The sequence below is a fragment of the Anopheles funestus genome, chromosome 3RL (assembly GCF_943734845.2).
Source record: "Anopheles funestus chromosome 3RL, idAnoFuneDA-416_04, whole genome shotgun sequence".
NCBI classification, from domain to species: domain Eukaryota; kingdom Metazoa; phylum Arthropoda; class Insecta; order Diptera; family Culicidae; genus Anopheles; species Anopheles funestus.
The window spans coordinates 9,961,341-9,985,164 of NC_064599.1; the positions used below are offsets into that span (position 1 = coordinate 9,961,341).

The 23,824-nt window shown below is 41.6% G+C and overlaps 1 protein-coding gene across 5 annotated transcripts in view; it reads left to right on the plus strand.

Moving 5' to 3' along the window:
• LOC125771279 (rap guanine nucleotide exchange factor 4) overlaps positions 1–23,824 on the plus strand; it is a 112,668-nt gene that overhangs the window by 53,090 nt on the left and 35,754 nt on the right. For 3 of the 5 annotated variants that reach the window (XM_049441740.1, XM_049441741.1, XM_049441745.1), the window contains one exon: positions 19,669–19,815. In XM_049441740.1, coding sequence (XP_049297697.1) covers positions 19,669–19,815 — 147 coding nt within the window. Of the gene's footprint in view, positions 1–4,236; positions 4,270–16,641; positions 16,989–19,668; positions 19,816–23,824 lie in introns of those variants that run through there. The other 2 variants (XM_049441744.1, XM_049441743.1) reach the window with 2 other exon arrangements.

The window sequence follows — 23,824 nt, forward strand, 5'->3', positions numbered from 1 at the left end:
TGTAAGTTAAATGTCATTTTTAGTTAAAGCAACACTTTAAGAGGTATTAACAGAGTTTTGAACAGGAATTGCATAACTTTAGGCGTTTTGTGATGCAGTTTGTAAACACCTATTCAAACGTCTTCAAAAAATTTCTGCGCTACAACATATTTTTATTCCACAAATCAGTAACGCAAAGTGAGCTAATTAAATCACATTCCTTTATCATTATGAATCCACAACACTGGTCAATATTAACTCAGCTGGCAGTTTGTTTGCTGTTTAAATTATCATCGATGGTCAACCGTTGTTTGGAAACTGTATTTACCGGGAATCCTTTAATCATCTCGCTCGAACCACTCGTGCATAATAAACAAGGGGCCGTCCAAGGTGCATGATGAAGTGTAAATTTATGCTTTCGAGTACATGGGACACTGGTCGCAGCTGTTTGTTGTGAAATTTGTCTCTGATGAGAGGATGAGGGAATTTGTTTGCGAACGGTTGACGTATCGAATAGCCCGTCGAATGATGAGATGGAATTTAGCACCAGATGCAACATTTGCTTCGTAAGATTAATGGCTTTTTGCCATTTTAAGGATCAATATTTTTATTGAACTTTTATTTTTTCATTATCTTCAATTTTTTTTCTCAATTACGGTTTCGATTAGTTTATATTTCAATTTCCATGAATTTCTGTTAAAGGTACATCAAAACATGGATATGTGGTATTTTGTTCCCTATCGTGTAGTATCTACTGTGCTATGGATTGATTAGTATTAGCGTGTAAACCATACAGCCTATGGCTTAAGGATTTGTGTGTCATCCACAGCAAGACCACGATGGAACAACATTATTCCATGCCATATTTACACACTTCCATGTGCATGTTGGCTTTCATCAAAAGGTTCGTCCCGTGCGGTCGCTCCCCGGTCAGAAGGACACGAAAGTACGGGTGTGCAAATGGACCGCTTGTGTCAATGGGAAATTGCATTGCCATTTACATGCATAACCGGCATCTGTTGACAGACGTGCAGCGGCCACCGAACGGAGCAACCGCGAACCGAGGAAACAGGAGTCCTACCGCGGCTAACACCAACACGAGTTGGAGCCATCGTTATTATGGCTGGACATTGCTTGCCTTTAGGGCCAGCTAAGCACACATGGATCGATTTATTCATTTTAGCTAAGCAAGCAAGTATTGCTTCGCTGACAATGGCCTCTGCAGGGCTAAATAATGAAGTGCAAGTGTTGGATTCGGTTGACTGCAGCGTGCTTCAGGGCGGTTGGTTGTTGTTGGCGCGTGCTACATGAGTAAATGTCCACGAAAGGACAGAAATTCGAGGACTTGTATGGGTTTGTTGCACGGAAGGATTAAGATAGACAATAAACGCAAATCACAACCTCATTCTGGTCGGTAATGATGTTATTTGATTTTGAATTTATGATAACTTTACAGCAGAACAGTTGCATGTGTACAATTAATTAATTTGATAAACTGACTTGAAGTATGTAATGGGTAAATAATTCACTTCAACTGTTTATGGAATGTAAATTAATTCCTTACTTACAACGCCAACACGATTCGCATCGTTTCGTATTGCAAATTGCATACTTTCAGGATAAGCCAAACAAAGGTATGCAATTTGCTGTACACATTTAAGGCATCTTTCGCCCATATAGACTTATTTCGCGACTCTACATCCACAAACTAAACGTTGTAAGAGCAAATATGTTTCAATCAAAATTCCCTTTAACTTGTACGAATTGTATTATCAACCTTTTTTTCCAACTAGTCCCTCTTAACGGCTGCAAAATTACCTTTTATTGTTGTGTGAAACCAACAATTGCTAAGCTTCACTGTTGTATGTTCAACAACAATGGAGTTGTTTACAAGGGTCTGCGAAATTTCAATGCTTTTGCAGAGGCAAATTTCAAAAAGGCTAAGTCTAACTATAACCCTCGAACCCTTCTCCGTCCCATCAGAAACACGTGTACTTTACCATTTCTCTCTCTCTCTCCCCGCAAAAATGGACGACAAAATCATAAGTGGCTGGTACAATGCAGCGCATTATATTCATGGCCAAATGCAGCAAACCATGCAGAAGCACACAAAACAATAGATGCAGCAGTGTAGCCAGAGTTGGGTCCGCTCACCCGGATAAACTGTCTCGGTTGCCGAGTTCGTAATGACAGTTGAGACAGTTTAACGGATAAACAACGACGGGGCCGATTAGCCCGTCTGCACGGGAAGGAACATGACTGAAAGCATTTGGAGATGTAATTTCACAATCAAAAGGCTTTCTAATAGACAGATGCTTTGTGGAAAAGGACAAACAAAACAAAACAGAAGAAAAAAATAATAAAGAATAAAGATTTTCTTCACAATGATATTTCTTATTTTAACCTCTTTTAATCTGTTATAACTAACATATTTGCTTATACATTCTTTAGCAACGTTAAATGTTTTTACGGCTTCAACCTTCAACTAAAAGTCTGAGCTTTATTAAAAACAATAAAGCCTACCACTCGTCTCCCCATTTTTCCGTTGCATAAACTCGACAGAAAGCGTCGCTAAAGTGAAAAATAAAATCAGCATAATTTTTCAATGCACCATTTACCAAAAGAAGAAACCGGTAAACCGCTTCCCATCCCGGCCCACCCGGGTGCAAGTTGCAGTAAAAATTGCAACAAATTTTCCACTCGTCTGCACGCGACTCAGCTACAAAGATTGTAGAAAAATGGCAGCATTAGTGAGTGTCTTGCTACTAGCTCTCTCTTCTCCAGGTGCATCTTCAGGTGATTACCCCGAACACTGCTGTTGACAGATGCTCGGCAAGGTGTGTTTTCTACACTCTTTAGCCTCGGTGGGCTTGTTGGTACTTTGTAGCCTAGTGTAAGGCGTGAGATCAGCAGACAGCCTCAGCACCCGGTGGAGTGTGGAAGATAAATTCGCCCGTTTGTTTTGTTTGTGGTTTGTGGATTCGGATTCTCTTCTTTCTTGGAGGATGGATACCGTTCGCCGCTGCTGGTCTGCCATGCACACCCATCCAACCACCCACGTACAGCAGCCATCTTTGGCCTCTGTGTGTGTCTGTGGGAGGTTATAATGATTGTTTTATGAATTTCCCAGCGTTCGGTCTTCGTACCCTCTGGTAGACATGGCTTTGACATGGCGTGATTTCGTGCTGCTATAGATGAGTGTCATCGATGCGATAATTGTGTTGTTGTGGTGGGAGTGAGGAAATGATTTGCCGTACGAATGTGCCAATCTTGACGTCGCAAGCAATTAGACATCGTGCGGCGGATGCGTAGGTGAAATGGCGCGCCTCTTACCAATGGGCATTGACCTTACGGCGCAACATACGAACCACGGCGACGGCGATGCTTTATTGATGTTTTAATGTAGTCTTTTATTTTGTATCGCCAATATAACTCGACCACCGACGCATCGACGCGCATTTCCTTAAAAACATCAATGGAACAAAAAACCGAAAAATCTTCATAACATCGATAGAAGAAAAAAAGCATTACACTGGAGGCGTTAATTTTCCTGTCTCCATATCTTGCTCATCCATTACCTCTCTGTGGCGTTGTCTATGCGCGAGCAACTGGCTAATTAGCGGAAATTGCTTTGATGGCGCCATTTGACTGTGTATATATATTTTTTTATAGTTATTATTGACAGCACTTCAAATCACTGGTCGGAACCCGAACGAACCAAAAGTTCACGGACTTGCAGGTGCAAAAAATGGGGGGGAGCGAGAAAACTGAAAGAAAATTCCCTCTCCAGCTTTTGTTTGATGAGCCGGAAAACAGTGTTGAAATTGTGCGAATATTATTTTTTTTGCTCTCAACTGTACATTTTGGTTTGAAATTTGTTCAATTGTGTGGTTGCTACCGATGTTTAGCACGAACCGGAGGAACAGCATGGAATAGGAAAGTGGTTTTTAGCGTTTGACACGGTTCGCGCTAGGGAAGGGTGGGAAAGATGCTCTCACGAGTTTATTAACCCGGGGCCGTTTAACGGCTAAAGTGCATTCCGGTTCATTAAATGTTGCGTTAAGATGATGGGTTCGTTATTTCATTATTGTTATGCAGAAGTTGAATCATTTACTCATAATTCAGGTTACTTGAAGCAGTAGATAGTAATAACACCTATTAAGCGTTGAGTTTGATTTCAAAACAAACTATTTATAGTTGAGTTCTTGATAGCCGTTTACTAACGCAACTAATAAACATTTTTTCTTATAATTGCAGGTAATTGATGCGAAAAAAATATTTCTTTAAACAGTAAGTAGATGCCTCAACTGTTTTGCTTGCTTTCTTTAATTTTAATTACAAAAATGGATATAAAAAATATTACATAAATAAGCTTGTGCTAAAAAGAACTTAATTACAACCAAAATAGTTTGTTTTATTTGACGAACTTTTCCAAATGTAATCTTTAATTTTTCAAATCTATTCCACTAATCACCACTATCCAATCGCGTACCGAAACAATGAACCAAATCCGCTACTGTCATTTTGATTTACTTTGCCTCGAGGGGCCTTTGTGGTATCAGGTGATCAACATTGGTAAGATCTTGATTAGCTCGGTCTGCTTATCTGCCTTTCCGGGGGTTTCAAACTACCCTCTACCTCCAAATAGTCCCTTTCACCTCGAGCGGGCAGCTCTGATGTCACAAACCATTTGCTAGCAGGCAAAATTGTTGACCACCCCGGGTCACCGGCGATGGCGAACTTTCGCTGAATCCGAAAACGAACTCCATAGACAGGTCTTCACTTTCCCGCCTAATCTTCTGCTAATTAGTGAACGTAAACGCGTCGAGCAGGTCGTTAGATATTGGCGGTCTTTTTTGTTTTGTTTTGGGGAGTCTTGTTTGGGAGATAATCCCTTGGTCAGTTTTTGCCATTTCACCGAGTGAATGTGAAGCGGTGGTCACCTTAGTCAATGCTACTGTGCAAAAGAAAGAAAGGGCCATCCTCTGTTAGCACACAAAGCTTTCCCGATCGCCCGGTTGCGAGGTTCGTTAATTATTTATCAACGGTCGCTGGCCGATGGTAAAAACCTTCTACGTTTCCCGTTTGCGTTTTGCGCTCATTTCACGACCATTTCCGGTTCCGTGCCGTGCTTTCGCTGACAAGAAAACAGCAAACGGCAGAAGATTAGCTTTATCATACGAGCTTGAGCTGCTGGAGGAGTTCTTGAGTGCTGAAGTGCTCCAAAACGGAAGCATTCGTCTCCAAGAATATAGACACAGTGGTGATGATGTGATTGGCATGCCGGTCCCGTTGACAGCAGGCAATTACTGTTACGGTAAACAGAAGCAAATACTTGTTGATTGTTCGCCAAATGGGGCGGAAACTGAAGCACAGCACGAAAACTCCCGTTCACCTTCAATAGGCACGATGTGTTGGGACGTTAATAAGGCGGGAAACTTGTATTCTACATTAATTTTACGCTTCTACGATTATTGGTCGAGCATATTGATATGCTGTTTTATTGGAAGCCTTTTTTATTACGATTATTAAGGCAGATACCTGTATCTTAAATGTTTTGCGTCCTGTTCCAAGTTCGTTTATATAACTTTTGTCTCTTAGGGAAAAGGTTAGAGTGTTGAAATATTCCGGTCCATCATTATATTCCAAAACGGCCCGAGGGTATGCAATGTATTATGTATTCCGTTGTGTTTTTTTATTGGAAGGTAATTTATTGCTTCCGCCCTTATTGGGATGGCCGAATATGATTGAATTCGAATAAGCTTTTAGCCGTTAGCTACAAGTTGCATTTTTTGAAAAACGAAATAGAGCGAAAAATTGATAAGAGTATGGTTGGTTGTTTAAAACAATGCTTTACAATAGCAAGCATTTTTCATAAACATTTTCCTAGTATCGGAACAATGCGTTTCAGTGCATGAAAAGGTATCATAGCTTCCGACAATTTTTTTTTTCGGTAAGCCATAGCCAGCATACGATGGATAGAATTTCTAGAATCTAGCACTAGGCACTCCTACTAGAACAACACCGTATGTCCAAGCACGAGAAGGACATTCTGCATTGCAATGTCATGGTTGATGTTTGAGTGCTGGCGCCTGAATGGTGTACGCAACGTTTTGCATAAAGTTCCGGACAAACCAATTTGCAAATGCAAATTCGTCTCTTCCAAGCAAATGCCCGTGAGGATGTGTTTCGTAGCCGGAGTTGGGCGAACCAGCACGACATCCACATCATTTCAGGGCCGCACGAACATTCTATTATCAATTCAACAAATGTTGTATGCGTTTTGTGGTAGTGCTTCAAATGGAACGGTCAAATAATACGTATGTATAACAGGCACACGTAGAGAGAGAGGGAGAGAGAGAGAACGTTTAATCACAGGAACAGGAAAGGTGATTCTATTGAAAGCCATTCAGGCATAGAGCTAGGTCCTGCATAGACATCGGTATTTATGAATCCATCGATGTACACATCCTGCTGATGACCTGTTGGCTCGTATATTTGCCAACGAAAGCTTTGCTAAACATGCAAACGTAGCTTAGGTGAGGCGAACATGTGTGCTACTAGTTGCACCTTTAGCAATCCGCCATTGCTGAAGGTTGAACTTTCCCCGTTCAGGGCCGGGCACTACAAATGGAAGCAAATAAAAGGTAATCGATTTGTATCTCCAAACGGAGACAAGCAGCGGGGACCAAAATGCAGAGGGTTCCAGTGTTCGAACCCATTCAAGCGTAAAAAGGCTCATCGTCAACACCTCATTATGGCAGTGAGGTGCATCGAGGATGCGTTCCGTCGCGTGATATGGGAATGATGTGGTGTGAAAAGGACTTTTTGTTCACAGACAGGCAAAAGACCAACGAATGAATTTTCAACGAATGATTCCTAGTTCCTAGCACCATCGTATCCGGTGCTACAAAAAGAGACAAAAGCATCGACGAAACGACTCATCTTCCCAGGGATGAGAAATTGGCATTTGGAAAACCTTTATTCGTGTTTTTTGGTGATGAGATCCGTCTCCTGATGAAACGTTTCCATCTGGATGCTACTGGCATATCACAGCAAAAAGAAAGATGAGAAGCCTGTAGAGTTGCCCTTTGTAGTAATGCCTGCAGCCTTACCGGACGGCTTACAACGGGTTCACTTATTTCAACCGAAGTCAACGTTGTGAAGTGCAACGCAAACTCATAATGAATGCACTCGAAGGTAGTAATGATATTTTGGGAATACTTCGAATCATCCACACTGTCCTGAGGCTTTTCCGCATGTAGGATGTTGATGTATGAATGGTACAGTTTGTTGAGTTTTCTGAATGGACAACTTCAATTGGAATAACGCAGTGCGCTCGGAGTAGATTCTACAGATAGCCAGAATTCCGATGAAACGTTTGAAAAGTTTGTCAATTCCAAAAGTTGGACCAATGACAAATTTTAAACTTCTCCTCAGGGAATGTGAATCTAGGCTCGATTTTTATTTAGAAAGAGAATAATCTTCTTCATTTTGCTTATTGTTTTACGTTGTTTGAAGTAATTTGCACAAAGTTCCTAGAATTCAACAGATGCCTTAACGACTTTCATGTAATTTTAACAGAATGTCCTAAGGTTTTTGTCCTGTTCTAAGAGAGACATCCAGAGGAATGATCAAGAATCACTTTGCTATGGCTGATAAGGTTTTTTTGTATGTATCTGTTTAGAGCCCTCTTTCATATGAGGTGTTAGTAGCTCATAGTAAATAATTTTTAATTGATCCCTCCATAACTCACAATCAGAGTTATGGAGGATGATCTGAATCTGTTATGAAATATGTTTATCCATGAGTAATTTTCACAAAAGATCATATCTGTCCAACATTTATTGATGTTAATTCATACGATATGAAAGCATTATGTAGGTATATCACTGTCAATTGATTCACTATCGAAGCTTAAAAAATTGCTCCCTCTACGATTTGTGCAATCCTCTTCACTTTCGGTAATCGTTTTTTCGGGGCATTGTTATTATTTCTCCCACGCTGTCTCTCGTACGAGCGTATAATCTGCTTACATACCTGTGGCTTAGTCATCAGCCATGTTAAGGCTTCCTTTCCCGACTGCTGTGGGGTGTAGGGTTTCATGACATATTTTTTTGTTGCCTTCTCCCTTTGTTCCGCCACTGGCTCGTATCATTTGCGTCACAATTTTTGGACAGAGCCGCCTCTCCTATCGGCTCTGTGTCGAAAAGTTTTCAGTCAATACAGGCAAAGCCAGACGAAAAAAATAAAATACAAACATTCATTGTTTATAGCAGCATAATGAAGGCATTATGATGGGATTAATGAAGGACTGATGCTTTGATAGGATGTTGTGGATTTGTTTTTTCTCGAACATGAAATTTATCCAAAGTGTACTTTTGTGATACTCATGGCACAAACAACGGTTAAGCTTGTATACTTTACGTAAATGATGTCATTTCATCTTAACATTGTTCGTTGAACAATTCTACCTTCAATCAACACGAGGCATCTAAATCGTTTGTCATGTAGATATATCTGATTCATCTCAGTGTGTAATTTTTACAACGGTTGGAAAAGGTAAATGGTTGAAAAATAATTCCCCTACACCTTTTTGAAAGTATTTTTTTTCTGTGTATTACACACAATTCAACGATTTCCCATACATTTTACACCCTTGCGTGTTAGTACGGCACCCTTCACACAAATGCCAATCCGGATACGAATTGTCTGGCCTTGGTATCTCGCAGTAATTCGCCGCTCTCGAAAGCAATGAATAATTTATAATTACTTGCGCGTTCATTGGAGTACGCACATATACACACAGCAATTGCGACGAACCGGTCGCTTTATGCACTTGCATATTTGCATAACAATCGATTCCATTCTCGCCCCAAAATTGTCACCCGAAACCTTGCGAATCGGTTCGCGTGGTGCGTACCATTTTACGGCTTAGCGCTGCGCCGTGAGGCGTAATAGGCGTATTGCGCGCGCGAACGAGATTTGCATACGCGCGAACACTGACAGTTTGTGTGACCGTTTCGTTTCGGTTTGCAGTTTTCCATTGTTTTTGGATACATGCTGTTGGGGCAAATATTTGCAAACGAGCTTTTGGGTAGGTGTTTGTGCTTGTTGGAAGCATTTGGATCAATTTGTTGCTTATTTTTGGTAAAGCAATTAATAATGCATACCCACGGAACGAGATGTGACATGGTTACTGTAAACGTAATTAAATGTATTTTAAGAAAATTGTATCAATTCGAATTACATGTATTTAATGCGCAGTGGAAACATTTTGGTAACTCCATAAATTGTTTTGTTTTGCGTTCATTCTCTCCCTTTCCTAACCTTCGATGGTCACACTGTAGTTTAATTAAGTCACACGCTTAAATCACGTGCCAAACTATCGTTTGCGTAACACACGCGGCGCGTAACGTATCCGTTAAAACGAGATCAACGTGAGCAGTCAATTGGTGCCAGCCTCTGGCTGGTTCAACCACAGCAAAAGAGGAAAGAGTCGCGCATATGTGATAACGCCATCCGTCCTCGGTACACGGTGTGTTCGCAGGTGTTTGTGTGGTAGCAAAAAAAAGCGAGATGTAGCCCGCTTTAGGTGGCAATGATAACGCGACGCAATGCTGTCACGTCACGCTATTAGTCAGTGTCAAACGCGATCCGGTACGGTGCAACAGCATCGTCCGTCAGAGCCGGGCCGTTTTGTCAGGTGTTTTTCTAAAATCGGTACTACTTTAATATCAGTAAGGTGTTTTTTGTTTTGGTTCTCGACAGATATTTGTTAACAAAAAATAAAGGGCAACAATGGCTGTGTGACGGTTTGATGTGAAAAAGTACTCCGAACATCGTAACGGCGTGAACTAATGCAAAAAACTGTCATTTTGTGTACATGATTTCCAATAAAAACCCGAGTTATGGAGTCAGAATTTTCCCACTCGTACGTGTGTGTCACATTATACCAAAGCGAGGACAAACGCACGGAGCGCAAAAAAAGGCGAATAAAAAAATGAAAGTATCTACCTGATCTCCCCTTCAGTGCTGAAAGTGTGATTGTGATTCTGGGCTTTTGTTTTGTTCTCCGTCGTCGTGCGTCGTCCGCACAAACGACGAGGTGAAGGTGAAGGCCAATTGTCCAGCACAGCAAACAAACACCATCAACCTGTTTTCATTGCAATCGTAGCTGTCAGGCGGCACAACACCATCCTGTCACTCGGTTGACATCGAGTGGTCCAAAGGCCCGGCCGGGTTTTGGCCAATCTCTAGGCGCGTTGTAATTTTCTCATATTTTGTTTTTTACCTTCGCATCTACAAACAGCTTCTGCTCGAGCGCGCACTTGAATCTCGGAGCCTAATAAGTTACTACGGGTGACAGGGAAGGTGTGCGTTGTTTGCACGAGCTTTTTTTTTTGCATCCCCTCCTTTGGGGGTGATCTTGCAGCGCTTATCTGTGGCGCACGTGTGCGTACAATTTCATCCGGCGTATTTGTATTTGTCTGTGTGTGTAGTCACCGAAGAGAGAGGCAGCAAGCGAAACGTGTACACGACATAACAAAACGTGCTAATTATTTGAGGTTCCGGCCAACCAGGTCGTAACCAGGTTGTGATATACTATTTTTTGTAACCGTGTTTCTGCAAATCACTGGATGTTTTTTTTTTTGGCCGTAAGTGAGATTCTGTGTTCGACAACAATTTGTGAGTGCGTGTGCGCGAATCGTATCTTCATCAGATCAACATGCCTTAAGTGATGTGATTCGTGTTTGATGTCGTTTTTTTTAATGGACAGCTTTATGGAATTTTGAAGCAATTTATGAAACAGTAACAGTACTTGACTGTGAGTCAAGCGTGTACTTATTGTATTTTTATTAGCTACTTGTCTACACAAATATTCTTTTCAGTGTATTAAAATATGAAAAGCTTGAAGTTTTGAAACATGGTTGAAACATGACACAAGACATCTTGAAATAAAATCTCAATTTATTTTAATAAAAGTTATCTTGCTCAACTCTCTATAGTCAAGGATAAATTTGATATCAAAATTCACTCTTAGTGCAATTTACCGTGGTGAGAAGTTTCTGTGAACCACACATCAGTGTAATAGCAAACCTGTATGTGAAATTCATACCTACTCCACGCCCTTACGAGCTTTATCTGTGTACAACTTTTAAGCCACTAATAACTCACGAAATGGGTAAAAACTTTCCCCATTGGCCATGGTACGCCAGCGCATCATACTACCTAGCCTTTCTTTCCAAAACGGCAAGAGGATGCTGTAAAACTGTCAAGTTCTTACCCATGTACAACAGTACAGTACAACCAGGTTGACCCTGGTTACAGCCGGGCACAATTTTCATTATCATTCCTTATCGGTGTACAGAATGGGTCGCAGCATGGGGCGTTTTATTCTCTATGGGAGTAAACCAGCCCGAACGAACCCCTAGAAAACATTCACTATCCTCATACTTTCAAATGTGTGGTTCTCCGTTTAGTTGGCAGAGAGAACTAACTTTTCTACCTAGGTAAGCTTCCCTAGATAGTGCTTGCTTTTTCTTCGGTTTCAATTTTCACTCCATGTATCCTATTCGGCAAATGGACATGATAGTAAAAAAAACACGACTACGAAACAAAATAGACATTCCCATAAAAAGTAATGGATGGGTGAACATTATAAACATCATCAATTTTGTCTTTCGATTGGAAAAAAGTACTGAGCAAAAAACCAACATAAATTCTGTCAAACGAACACCGGGGACATTCAGGGATATTATTTGATGTGGTTCTTCAGCATCAAGGTATTATCCCAAAAAATTGGTGAGTCAGAGAAAAAGTCGTCCAATAAGTAATTTTCTAAAGAGCTTATTATAAACCTTGACCTAAAGGGGAGAAATAAAACATTGAATATTTTTTGTGTAAAATAACTTCAATTTGCTCGCTCCACTAGATCAGCTGGGGGTGGCAACTAGGGGGTGGCCCGGTGGTGCATGTGATAAACGGCGCCAGTCCACACGGCCGGACCGGGTTCAAATCCCATCCGGACCGTCCCCCGTAGCAAGGACTGACTATCCGGCTACGTGGTAAAATAAGTCTAGTAAGCCAGAAATGGCCGGCGTGACCTGGTAAGGTCGTTAAGCCAAGAAGAAGAACTAGATCAGCTGTGATGTGATACTTCTCGCCGTGGAACGAGAAAGGTTTCGGAATTCAAATGCCGTTAATCAGCGAAGGTCGGGAATAGCGTGGCGTCACTAGGTAACGGGGAACATATCTTCTCAACAAGCTCAAAACCGTAGCAAAGATCATCCCGAACACTAGAAATTCTAGCTCCCGTGAGTCTGTATGCTTATTAGGTAGCGTTGCACTTGTACGCTTGATTGATTCTGATTGAAGTTGCCGAGTAAGTGCATCGTACCTTTACATCCACTCTAAAGCTTCCCTGGCTTCACATGTGTGCACTTTAGCACCAGATGGCATCGACTTTAAACATTGCATTGGGAAGACTTTTCATGCTTGCAGCTCGTGATGATGTAGAAGGAAGAATCAACTTTCTAGTCTACCTCGGTTCGGTGGCATTACTATAGTTGATTGAATCTTTAAAAACGACATGCGAACCCCTTAATCCGGTTGCTCTCCACACTGTTATCCGTCGTGTTACACGCCCTCCCGTTTGCAGCTCCAGTGTAAACTGTTCCAAAACACTGAACCCACTGAATAATCACAACGTCCCATTTGGTGCGGACCTGTGCAGTGGAGTAATTCTAGGAGTCCCAGTGAAAGTATCCTTCAAGCTCTTCCGAATGACCAACCCACGGATGCGTTCCTATATAGAGGAAGGCCCATCAATATAATGCCACCTCGTGACGCGCCTGTTGACGGCATGACGGTGACATAATGCCTTTTTATGTAGATCTGCAGGTTTTATGGTTCCATTTGGTACTAAGTGACACCCTGCTGGCTGGGACACACAGTTCGCCGCTTCCCTCTCCTCGGGTGGTACACAGGAGCTTTCGGTCTACCATGCTTGGGTGTCTGTAAGAGAGTGTATACACCTTAAGCTAAGCACCGGCAGAATGGATGGATGGATCGTATTTTGCGATAAAATCTTGATGCTTGCTGTGTCTCTAGCTGCTGTGCGACGGTTACTGCTGCAAAACGTCCAACCTCCTGGGAGAATTCTTGCCACGCTTGTTGCTTCATCCGATAGAACATCTTTCGTCCGTTTCTCGCTTTCATAACCGAACGAAACGAGTGTGAATTAATCAGAAGGTTTCACCAGCACTTTCCTGTGTCCAGGATGAATCCCTTTGGAAGTTCCCGTGTGTGGGGTAGGTAAAATTAATCCATTTCATCTTCGTCGTGGGTCGTATTCCGGACGATCCATTCCGGAGTTTGTTTTGCAATGCGGTAATACTATCGGCATGGAAGGTGTTTGATCTTGGCTCTTCCCTTTACGCTTAACGGATATGTCCAAGTAAGCATCCGTTGAGTATCTCTCCAGAGAGATCCAGTTCCAGCGTGGTCGATACCTTCCATGCTGTTGCTTGCTCAATAAGGACGAGATTAAAATGACATAAAATTGTGAAAGCCATCACTATTTCTGTTCCGCTTGCGTGTGGGTTGATCGTGTTAGATTGGGAATATCTTGTACAGGAACAGCATTTTAGACGACCGTTGCTATTGATCAGGGTAAAGAGATTTATGAATCAATGACGAGAAGCTAGAAATAGCTTTCATGGAAAAGGGGTCGTGTAAAATTCTATATTGAATAAACTTTGGTACAAATATTATGAAATGAATGAGGAATAAAGTGACTTTTAGCAGTATTTTTGACTTAAGAAATATTGGAAAAGTTAACATGTGATTAAAAGGATCATCATAGGATGAAAATAAGACATGTTCTTCGGAATTTTCAAAGCTTTCAATCATGTTTATCACGCAAATGCTCACCGCACAGCACCGTCTTGCACGAACGCATTTCCATACATATTCTATCAACAAGTAGCAAAACATAGCTCACCCCAAAATCTTGTACAACTTCACCTTAGCCTTACCGTATGCTGACCGTATCTTTGAAATAAAGTGCCCATGAACAACTTCAAGTAAAAGCTTCTCCACGGTCGGATGTCTGCGCGAATGCAGGTTGAACCATTTGCCAATTTCGGTTTTATCGGTTGCAAAACAAAACAAAAAACGCACAAAACAAGCACAAAGCGTAGCTTGGCTGGGCTTGTTTGGGTCGAAGAAAAATTGTAGTAAAAAAAAACAATATTTAAACTTTTGACAACTTTACCTCGCCCGCGGCCAGTGGATGGTGGCAGTGGAACATTGCGTCTTTGGCTTTCAGCAAGATTAACGAGCGACCCGGTGTGTTGAATGATAAGAAAATAAAGGCGATACATAGAGCAAGATAAGGATGCCGACGGGACGCAACTGTAGCAGTACAATAATAATAATGAAACACAAAAAAAAAACGCAAAACACCGAAAAGAACTCGATACAAAGAACAGTATAGCCCCGAAGCAGAAAAACTCGACTTTCCTCGCAATTTTTGTTTCCTGTAACCTAACCGATCCACATGAAAGAAAGCACTGGAAAACACTGCTTCCGGAAACGATGGAGTGGAAAATTATCTTGGCGTTGGCTGTGCGTTGCGTCTCGTTTTTGAACTGAGGTAGTATACATAAATGAGCGCTTTTCGTCTTCGACGCTTTTGTGAGTCCTGTGTTTCATCGTTCAGCTGTTCAGCATCTTATAACGCGGGAACATACTTCCAACCGTTCAAAATCGGACCCGAATCGTTATCGAAACCCATCTCGGAAACTCTTCTGGGGGGAGGCTTGGAAGTTTTTGGACCGATCGACAATCGTATGACCGAGGGTTCGCGGGAAATTGTTTTGTTTTTCGTGTGTTCTTCCTTTCATTTCGGCGCTGCTGTCAGGTTTTCGAACCGTCCGAACGTACCGGAAACTTTTGCATTAACGATAATTTCACCTTTCACGATAACTGCCCCGGGAGTGAACACAGGTTGATGGACAGAATGCTGTATCCGTGTACCTTTACGCTGTCGGCCATTGGGAGTAGTTTGGTAAGAACACTGCCCGCACACAACTACGTGCAGAAGAATCAACATTGTCAAGTTCAATGGCTTCAGGGAAAGTACGGATAGGAGTTTCGTTACTTTTTTGTAGTTCTACAACAGCGTCTCAATGTATAGAATGGATCGCTTTCTTTTCATGACAGAATTGTTATAACTTGTCAAACCTGTCAAATACATTTATTGATAGTTCAATCACTTTTATCGGTCATTTAAAATATTTACCGGTCTGGAAGCGAAATATCGGATCATTTTCCAGGTGATATGGAACTAATTTAATTTAATCGTTTCTCCATGATAGGACAACAGAGTATACATACTTCCTTCTCCAGGAGTAATGATGAGTCATGAGTTCAATAGGAAGAAATACAAATTGCTTTTACATTTCGAGATACTGTTCAGTATAGGAAAGGCTCTTTTTATCTTTAGGTATTTTTATTTAATTGATTTTTTTGGGAAAATTCGTAATACCTAACACGAATAAAATCCAACAATATTCCTCCACAAAATCAAAAGCTAAGCGTTGTTAAATTTTTTCTCTTTGAGTTTTTAAAGTGATGAGAAAACGCCACAAGTGACGTTGTGTTCCTTTCTCACTGACGTTCAACCTCGATTGTAGAATTCCTTTTTTTTCTAGCATAAAAAATAAGCTAAGAACACCTTCTTACCCGGCATGTTATCGCGAAAATAACCACCAAGCGAGATCGGACGAACAATAGTCAACGTTTGTGCGGCAGCGGCAACACTACGGGAAACAGGAATGTCCTTATTGTAAGCATTCCTGCACGATACGATATGTGCACACGTTTTGTCAGATAAGATGATATTTTTGATCGCCTTCAACGTATCGTTTCCTTCCGTACAGACTGCCAAGTATTTTCTCCGGCTTTTCGTTTCCGTTTTTTTTTTTGTTTTGTTTGCTTCCCTTCGCATGTGGTTACACTACACAATGTCAGGCAAACGCGAGGGAAAAGATGAGAAAAAACACGAAAAGTACGTGACAATGGTGCGATATTTTTACGAGTGTTCGCATGTGTTGCGACTGAATATGGCTGTCACCGGTATGTACACCGCGCGGGAGATGAAGTCTCCCGGCATCGATTTTCTGTCTCCCGGCATCTGATACGGTGGAAAGCCTTTTGTATTGCCGTGCGCGACTCCCCGGGGCCAGCTGGGACCTGCTGCTACCGCTGCTTTGGTGAAGTTTATCAAACAACCTGGTTGAGAATGGGGCAGCAATGGGAATGCTTGAGAGCCTCGGTGCCAACAATGACGGTATGGCAACGTAAAGTATGCCGTTTTGCGCGAGGTGCGATGCTGGTGTTGTAGTTTGTCCTGGACAAAGTTGACACAATTTTGGGGCGAGAAGTTATTGGCCCTTTTATTGGTACAACATGATGCACCTTTTTTCCACCTCACTAAGTGGCTTGCATTACATATCATGCGGGAAACATTTGGGAAGAATTACATTCATCATTAAGGACAGTTAAATTTTGAGCTGTGGACATACTCTGATTGTTTTAAAATATTTTTCTAAGTTCCATTATTACGTTGTGCTTGGTATTCTACAAAGATTACACAGAAAAAGAGACTCAAAAACAAAATCCAACAGTGTGTCGTCGAAGACAATAAGAGACATATTTAAGCTTCCAATTATACGGCCGTAGTTTCCAGATGAATATAAATAAATCCAAACAAGTGCGCGTCAAAAAAGATAAAAAACAGTTCCACAATAACGGTGATACGGGCGAGTGAAAAACATCTTCAAAACGCCTACCGCAAAGGTGTCCCGCAAGTGAAGTACAATAGCAAAAACAATATCGTCTCTTATCCTGCCACGCAACGTTAGGCCGCCCGTGGCTTAAGGATGTGGCTCAAGCGACACCGACGCTACAGCGTCACATCGAACCGGCGTCGCCGTAATAAGGTAAATTCCACCTCACTAGCAGTTTTCAGTAAAGCAAGGGAACCGGTAAGACCTTCGAGCGACAACTCGTCTTTTTTTTCGCTGTTGTTTTGCTCCATCCCATCTACTCCATTGTAACTTCCGAAATTCAGTCACTGGGTACGCTTCAAGGGCAAAATGTGATTGATTTTGGTACCGTCGCTTATCCTCTCGCCGTCCACCAACCCTACGTAAAACTTCTCCAGCAGCTGCAAAGCACTGTAAAGGGCACAGCGAATGGAAGTTGCCACTGAATGCGGGAAATGCCTTCAGAATGCCTGCCTGGGAGGGAAAATGGAAATTGTTTTACAGATGAGTGAAACAAATTGTGCCGGAAAACCACACGAAAACGCGTGAGGAAAACGGAAAAGGGTGTTGGCCCGAAGGGCCGGGAGCGTTGAGTTGATTCGTGGTTTGAAGAGCCTGTCAAAGCGAAGCAGGGAATGTTCAACGTCATGAAGAAACGGTCACAAAATGGGGACGGGAATGGGAATCAATTTTATCCGGGGATTTGGTCGAGGATCGTTGAACCCGAAGCAGCACCGGAGCAAAAGCATCCCAACCGAAAGCCGAAAGCGAAACGATAGATTTGTTCAAGTTCAGTCGAATTGATTTGTGGCCGCTTGCCGTTACCGTTTTTCCGACCCCATATAAAGAACCCACCTTTAGCTTTAGCAAAGGACCCCATCCCCCCATCCGGTCGATGGTGAAAAGTGCATTCTGCCGGTGGAAATTTTCAATCCGATTTCGAACATGTTTTATTTTCTCTCCATTGCTTCTTCCGTTACTGTGAGTGTGGGTTCGGATTTTGCATTTTCTTTTGCAAATTCACGTGCAGGATCAAACGGCCGGACGGTTTACTATAGGGACCCGGGAAAGACAAAAGAGCTGCAACTGTAAACCGAAATCAATTGATCGTCGGTCGATTTGGTTGTGTTGCAGAATTACTTTGTCAATTTCACTCCCTTCGTATCTTTTTTGTTTTATTGGAAATGGTGACCGATTTTGTTGGTTTTAGATTGAGGTGCTTGATTCGCGATGGGACTGCGAAGTGATGGAAGTAGATAAATTGTGTTTTCTCCGCATAAAAACACATCACAAACAATTGCAAGGGGATGTAGGACGAGGACATAAATGGGGAATTGAATTGAATAGAATGGAAATAGGATTAGTTTATTTGCTTTGATTGTTTTTTTTTCTTTATCGTTGATTGAATTCTGACAGTCTTAATTAAGCCTATCGAGATTTCTAACTGGCTATCGTGAAAAATGATTCTAGTGGGATCTATCCATTCAACCACTTTCGTTTTTTTTCTGCTGTAAAAATGTTCAGCAATGCAGCAAAAAAAATCTCGCAGGAATTTAAAAGTGCTCTTCATACCACTTTCATACTTATCATATCATTTTCTAACAAGTTGATAATGTAATTCACAAAGTGCTACGTAAATTTAGTGCGATATGGAAGAACAAAAGGTATTTTTGTCCCATTTTGCTTCCAGCTTTGTGGAACAAAAAACATATCTCACCCACACTTTATTACCTGTTCCGGAAATGCATCCCTTCTTCATCGTTCCTGCTCACCCCGAAAGTGGAAATGGGTAAAGAATGAGACGTTCGCCTTAATAGGACTTCCGCCGAAAAGGGTTTCGTGCCGCACCAACGACGATGCACTTAAATGTGCAGCTAACTTTTGCCATAAAATGAATGCAAAACATTTACAGTTCTTCGGGCCTTCCCGCCAACCCATCGGAACGAGCGAGACGTGAGATACGCAAGGAGGAAAAAAAGAAAAGCTTGGGGTTGAATGTCACCGGCCACTTTTCCAAACGAGTAAATGAGCGACCCGGTTTTGTTTTTTTTTGTGTGTGTTGGTTCTGAAACAGGCACCGTTGGTTCTGTCGGGTGAACCATAATTTTGCACTTACACTGGTGTTAAACGGCAAGACAAAGTTAAAATGAGTATGAAACACTGGGAAAAGCGTCACATGCAGCCACGTCCATAATCCTTTCCATGACGTGACGGTGCAACAACGGCATTTCAGACGGCACTCTTTGTACCCGGGGAGGAATTCCAGCTAGGTTTAAAGAGCGTGGAATAATGTTTAATAAATACATAAAACACGGTCATTTAAAATTGCAAATTGCATAACTTTGCTCGTTGCTTTCCAAACGCGGCCTGAAAGTATGCAACCGGTACAACAAAACGCCTTCAGTCGCAAGGCAATATGAAATGACGATTTTTATGCTCTTGTTATTGATAACTTTTTAATTGTTAACAAGAGGATGCCTTCGTGTATGCATTCTAAAACATTGTGTTGATGATATGTTTTAGAGTGTTTACTACAACAGTAGCAACCCATCCTTTTCGCTTAGTGAAGCAAATGATGCTTTAATCACTGTTACTAAACGTTATCGTTGCACCTTCGCCCCAAAAAGACGTTTTATTCCCATGTAGACGAACTCATAAATCTGTACACGGCCAGGGATTCCAGAAATAATTGGTTTCAACGCTATATGTGTATGATGGCTTCTTTCCAAGGGCTAATCGTCTCACCGACCGTCCGCACAGTCTAACAGTCTCCGTCCATCCGAAATTCTTTACCGACATCGATACCTAATTCAATTCTCATTCGCTCTCCTGTTTTCTCCCGTTTCATTTGCAGCTGTCAGTAACACTATGTAATTTGGGCGTTGGGGCCACCTTCGGCGAGTCCATCCTGCACGATCTGCCCCGGGACAGTACGGTAGTGACGAAAACAACCTGCGAGCTGCTGCGAGTGGAGCAGCAAGATTTCAGACTGATTTTTGAGGTAAGTAACCGGAAGGTCCGGAAGATCCCGCAAGGGCTTACAGCATTGTATTATCAGCTCCGTTGCTACTTCTGCACGGCATCATTAGTGTAGGGACGGGAGGAAATACGACGAAATAGCCGTCCTGTGGGGGATGCTGGGGATCATGGTCCGGCAAGGGAATTAGTTGGTCATTTCGGATGATGGGAAACACCAAAACAAAGCGCACAGCTTACGGGGGAGGCTTGTTTGTTAGGATTCTTGTTTTTTTTCTGTTCCCATTCTAGAGCTATTAATAACAGACCGTTGGTGTCAGATTTCGTGTTCTAGTAATTATGCTTTTCTTTCACCTGAGTGAAATCTTCATTAAAGAGCTATTGGCGTCCCTGGTGAATTTTATCTTTAGGAAAGCAATTACCTAATTCCAAAACAGGCTCACTGGAGCCATCAAACACAGTGCGATGAAGTGATGTTTTGGTACGCATCTCAACATGTTCTTGTGATGTTAAAATTAAATTCAGATATTAAAATTAAATGTTTGAACACGAAAATACCACCTGCAAAAGCTTTTTTTCTCATAAAAGAAGCAGTTAAAAATAACTCACAAACATCGTAAATGCTCGGCGACTTTTGCCGAACGTTTTAATGCTACTGTAGCTTACCGTTGGACACTACGTCATTGCGTCGCCATCTTGTTACCGTTGTCATAGGAAGTAGTCAGCGTAAATAAGTGGCAATTAATAGCTGAGCTGAAGCCAGACTCACGTACGATCTCATCATTAGTGCGCTATTAATAGTTACAACATAGTTACGATTTGCTGTTCGAAATTTCATCAATGAATGCGAGAGTATTTATGTATTTATGCGAGAGTATTTATACTGGGACAATTTTCACAAAAACATAAATATGATTGATCCGAATTGATACGAATATAAGTAGGTGTATAATTAACTTATTTGTTAAACTATTAATACGATTTGCTCAATTCCCATAGCTTTCAGCAGGAGGGGAGATTGTCTTTTCTAGCAATTTTAATATTCACGATAAATGTTTTCGTCGTTTTTCCAATTAAATTACCTGGAACGATAGACAAGTCATCAGCCAATGTGCGTTAAAAACACAAAGCGCCAATGATTCCTATTACAAGTTGAAATGAAAATATGCGCATTCCTGGAATGGAAATGGCAGAGGCGTACAATAATCTTTGAACAAACAAACGCCAATGAAAACAACACAATCAGCGGCAAGCGCAATAACGCTCAAGAAGCAATTGATTTAAATTTCAATTGAAAAACGAGATTTATTATTTTGCACGGTACCTTCCACAGTGTGTTCTTATTTATTTTCATCCTGTTTTCTTTTTGCCGCTTTTGAAAAAAAAACATCCCACAACCAAATCCTTTAGACAATGGAGACGCCTGGTGTTTTGTACGAATGATGTTAGAATGAAAAATTTGCTCCATTTTCCAGACCGCCAAACTAGGGGTTAAATTTGATGCTATTTCATCGTTACATTTCATCTCCATTTCCCTTTCCCTTTCCCTCCCTTTTGCTTTGTTGGTACGGTACAATAGCACGACACACATTGTTTTGTGGTTTCGTCTGTGGATGAACCATGTTCAGGTGGAAAAGGCGCAAATTGACGTCACCGGCACAAGAACCCACAAAATGGTATAGGGGGGGGGGGCCTTGACCATCGGCTTGTCGGCAGGCAGTTTTGTGGTTTGGTGCTGGCAAACACTGAAGCCATTTCGTGTGCCAGCGGTGCAGCAAACCATGGTGATGCTGAAGATGAGAGAAACCGTCAGCGTCGGGCATCGGGTTAGCGGTGACCTTTCCTTGGCAGCCCTATTTCTGCTGGTAAATAGGGGATAGCTATTTATAGCTTCACACTACCAATGGTACCGATGGTAACAGTGACGTCCAGAGATTAGCCAGTGTTGGCACAGCAGGATATTAGTGCTCGGCGGGTGAGCGATCGTTTTTTGGGGGTCGTTGATAAACGGAAGGCGTTTGACGCTTGTTCTGTGTGTGATGAAGCGAAGTGAAAATTGTCTTTGATTTGAGGTTTTTCTTGGATGCAGAAGGTTGTAGATTTGAACAGATTTCAGACAAACGTACATATGAAGCCTAAAAGTATCTAATACCCCTTAACAAATACCCAAATCAATACAAAAGGTAAAAGGAAATGAACCTTCTTATTTCAATTTTGCTAAATTGCTCAAAAAATTGGTAAGACTTATAAAATTTTCAAATTAAATTTTTTTTATCATTTTTTATTATTTTTTTTATTTAAAGCATTATTTGAGAGAAAAGAAGTTTATTTCAACAAATTCGCATTAAAATATATCAAATTTATAAATTTTGCTAAATTGGTCAAAAAAATGATAAGGCTATAGCCTTAAAAAATTTTCAAATTGATTTTTTTTATCTTAAGGATAACTTCAATGAATAAATATAATAAAATAAATCATTTTAAAGGTGTTCTACCATTGCCATGACACTTAAATTCAAACGTCTATGACATACATTCTAATACATCGCATGCCAGTCGCATACTTCTAACTTCCTTTTCCATTAACTCAAACCATAAACTAAAGGCACTTCTTTGTGCTATCCTTACCACAATTTTAATCTTACCTATTCACCCAAGTGTCACTCTTGTGCTTCCATCTGTAAAGCTTCCATTCATTTTCAACAGTCCCTAAGATAGAAAATGTGGAAAAAGAACTCCTTCCCCCGTCGCACTGGGAGCCTGAACTGTCGATTGTTTTCAAAGTAACATCCTTGAATGGATCTTGATTTCATGTTTGCACAGACTTCAGCAAATTCACACACACACACACACCCACACACACCCACATACACAATTACTTTCCTAACCTTCACGCATTCAGCACGACTGCTTTCGTGTTCTCATCACTGCTCCGGCATCACAGTTGATGATGGATTATTCTTCCCGCGGGCGCTTTAGCATGCACTCGGGTTTCGGGTTTGGTTTGTTTTGCGTTTATCTCCATCCGTGCACAATCTTCCCGGTGCTCCGAAGACCGGGACCGAAGACGCTTGCAAATGCGTGTGGAAGTAATCCGACGGGCAAACGGGTATCCGTTGCTCCGGTGTTTAGAGCCGTTCTTCACAGTCGGTGGAAAGTAGATTGGATGCAAAAATGTCTCACATGGCGTTGTGTTTGTGCATCTACTTTAGCGCTAGGAATGGATACCGGTAACAGCAGCTTCACGTTTACTTAGAACCATTGAGCGGTAAAATGCTTTGAGCTAGCTAGTGGAAATATGATATAAAATACAGCGTACAAATGATTTATACGCTGCGCTGGTAGCTTCATCAGTTTCTTTGTCCTTTCTTTTCTATAAAATCACTTATCTTTTCATGCAAAAGCCTTGTACCAAAAGATGGAACACAGTCGTTCATGCTGTGTGATATTTCCAGCAGATTGATTCCATACTTTCTTCGGTATATGATCATTCACATACGAAAGGCAACCGGTGGCGATGTGTTTTTCCTCATCCGCAGTCAGCACTGCTTGCTCGTGTCAAGTGTTCTATTTTTGCAGAATATTTGCACAGTGCTGTATGTTGGATCGAATGGCACTTTTACTGATTTATTCATGGCCATGTACGATCCTAGATGCTCGGGCTTGTCTGAATGGTAGTGCTGATGATGATGAGTGCCTCCCCCCATTTGTCGCTTATCTCTATCGCTTTCCCACCAGCCTGACACTGGTGACTGACATCGGTGATCGAATTAGAAGTAGATTTATGAGTTTACTTGAACGGTGTAATTGCACGTTCAGTGCATGTTGCTCTCCGTCCCCCCTCTGTGGGGCAGTTATCCCGGGGACAACGTTATCGTTTGCCAATTGGATGTCGTTCATTGCCGAGCATTTGTTTACATATGTAACAGCTCATGTTCAATGCCCGAATCCTCAACAACATCGTCGGTACATTACGATCTGCTTACTTTGAGCCACCTCCACATGGAAAAGGGTTACCCGGGTTTCAGCTTGAC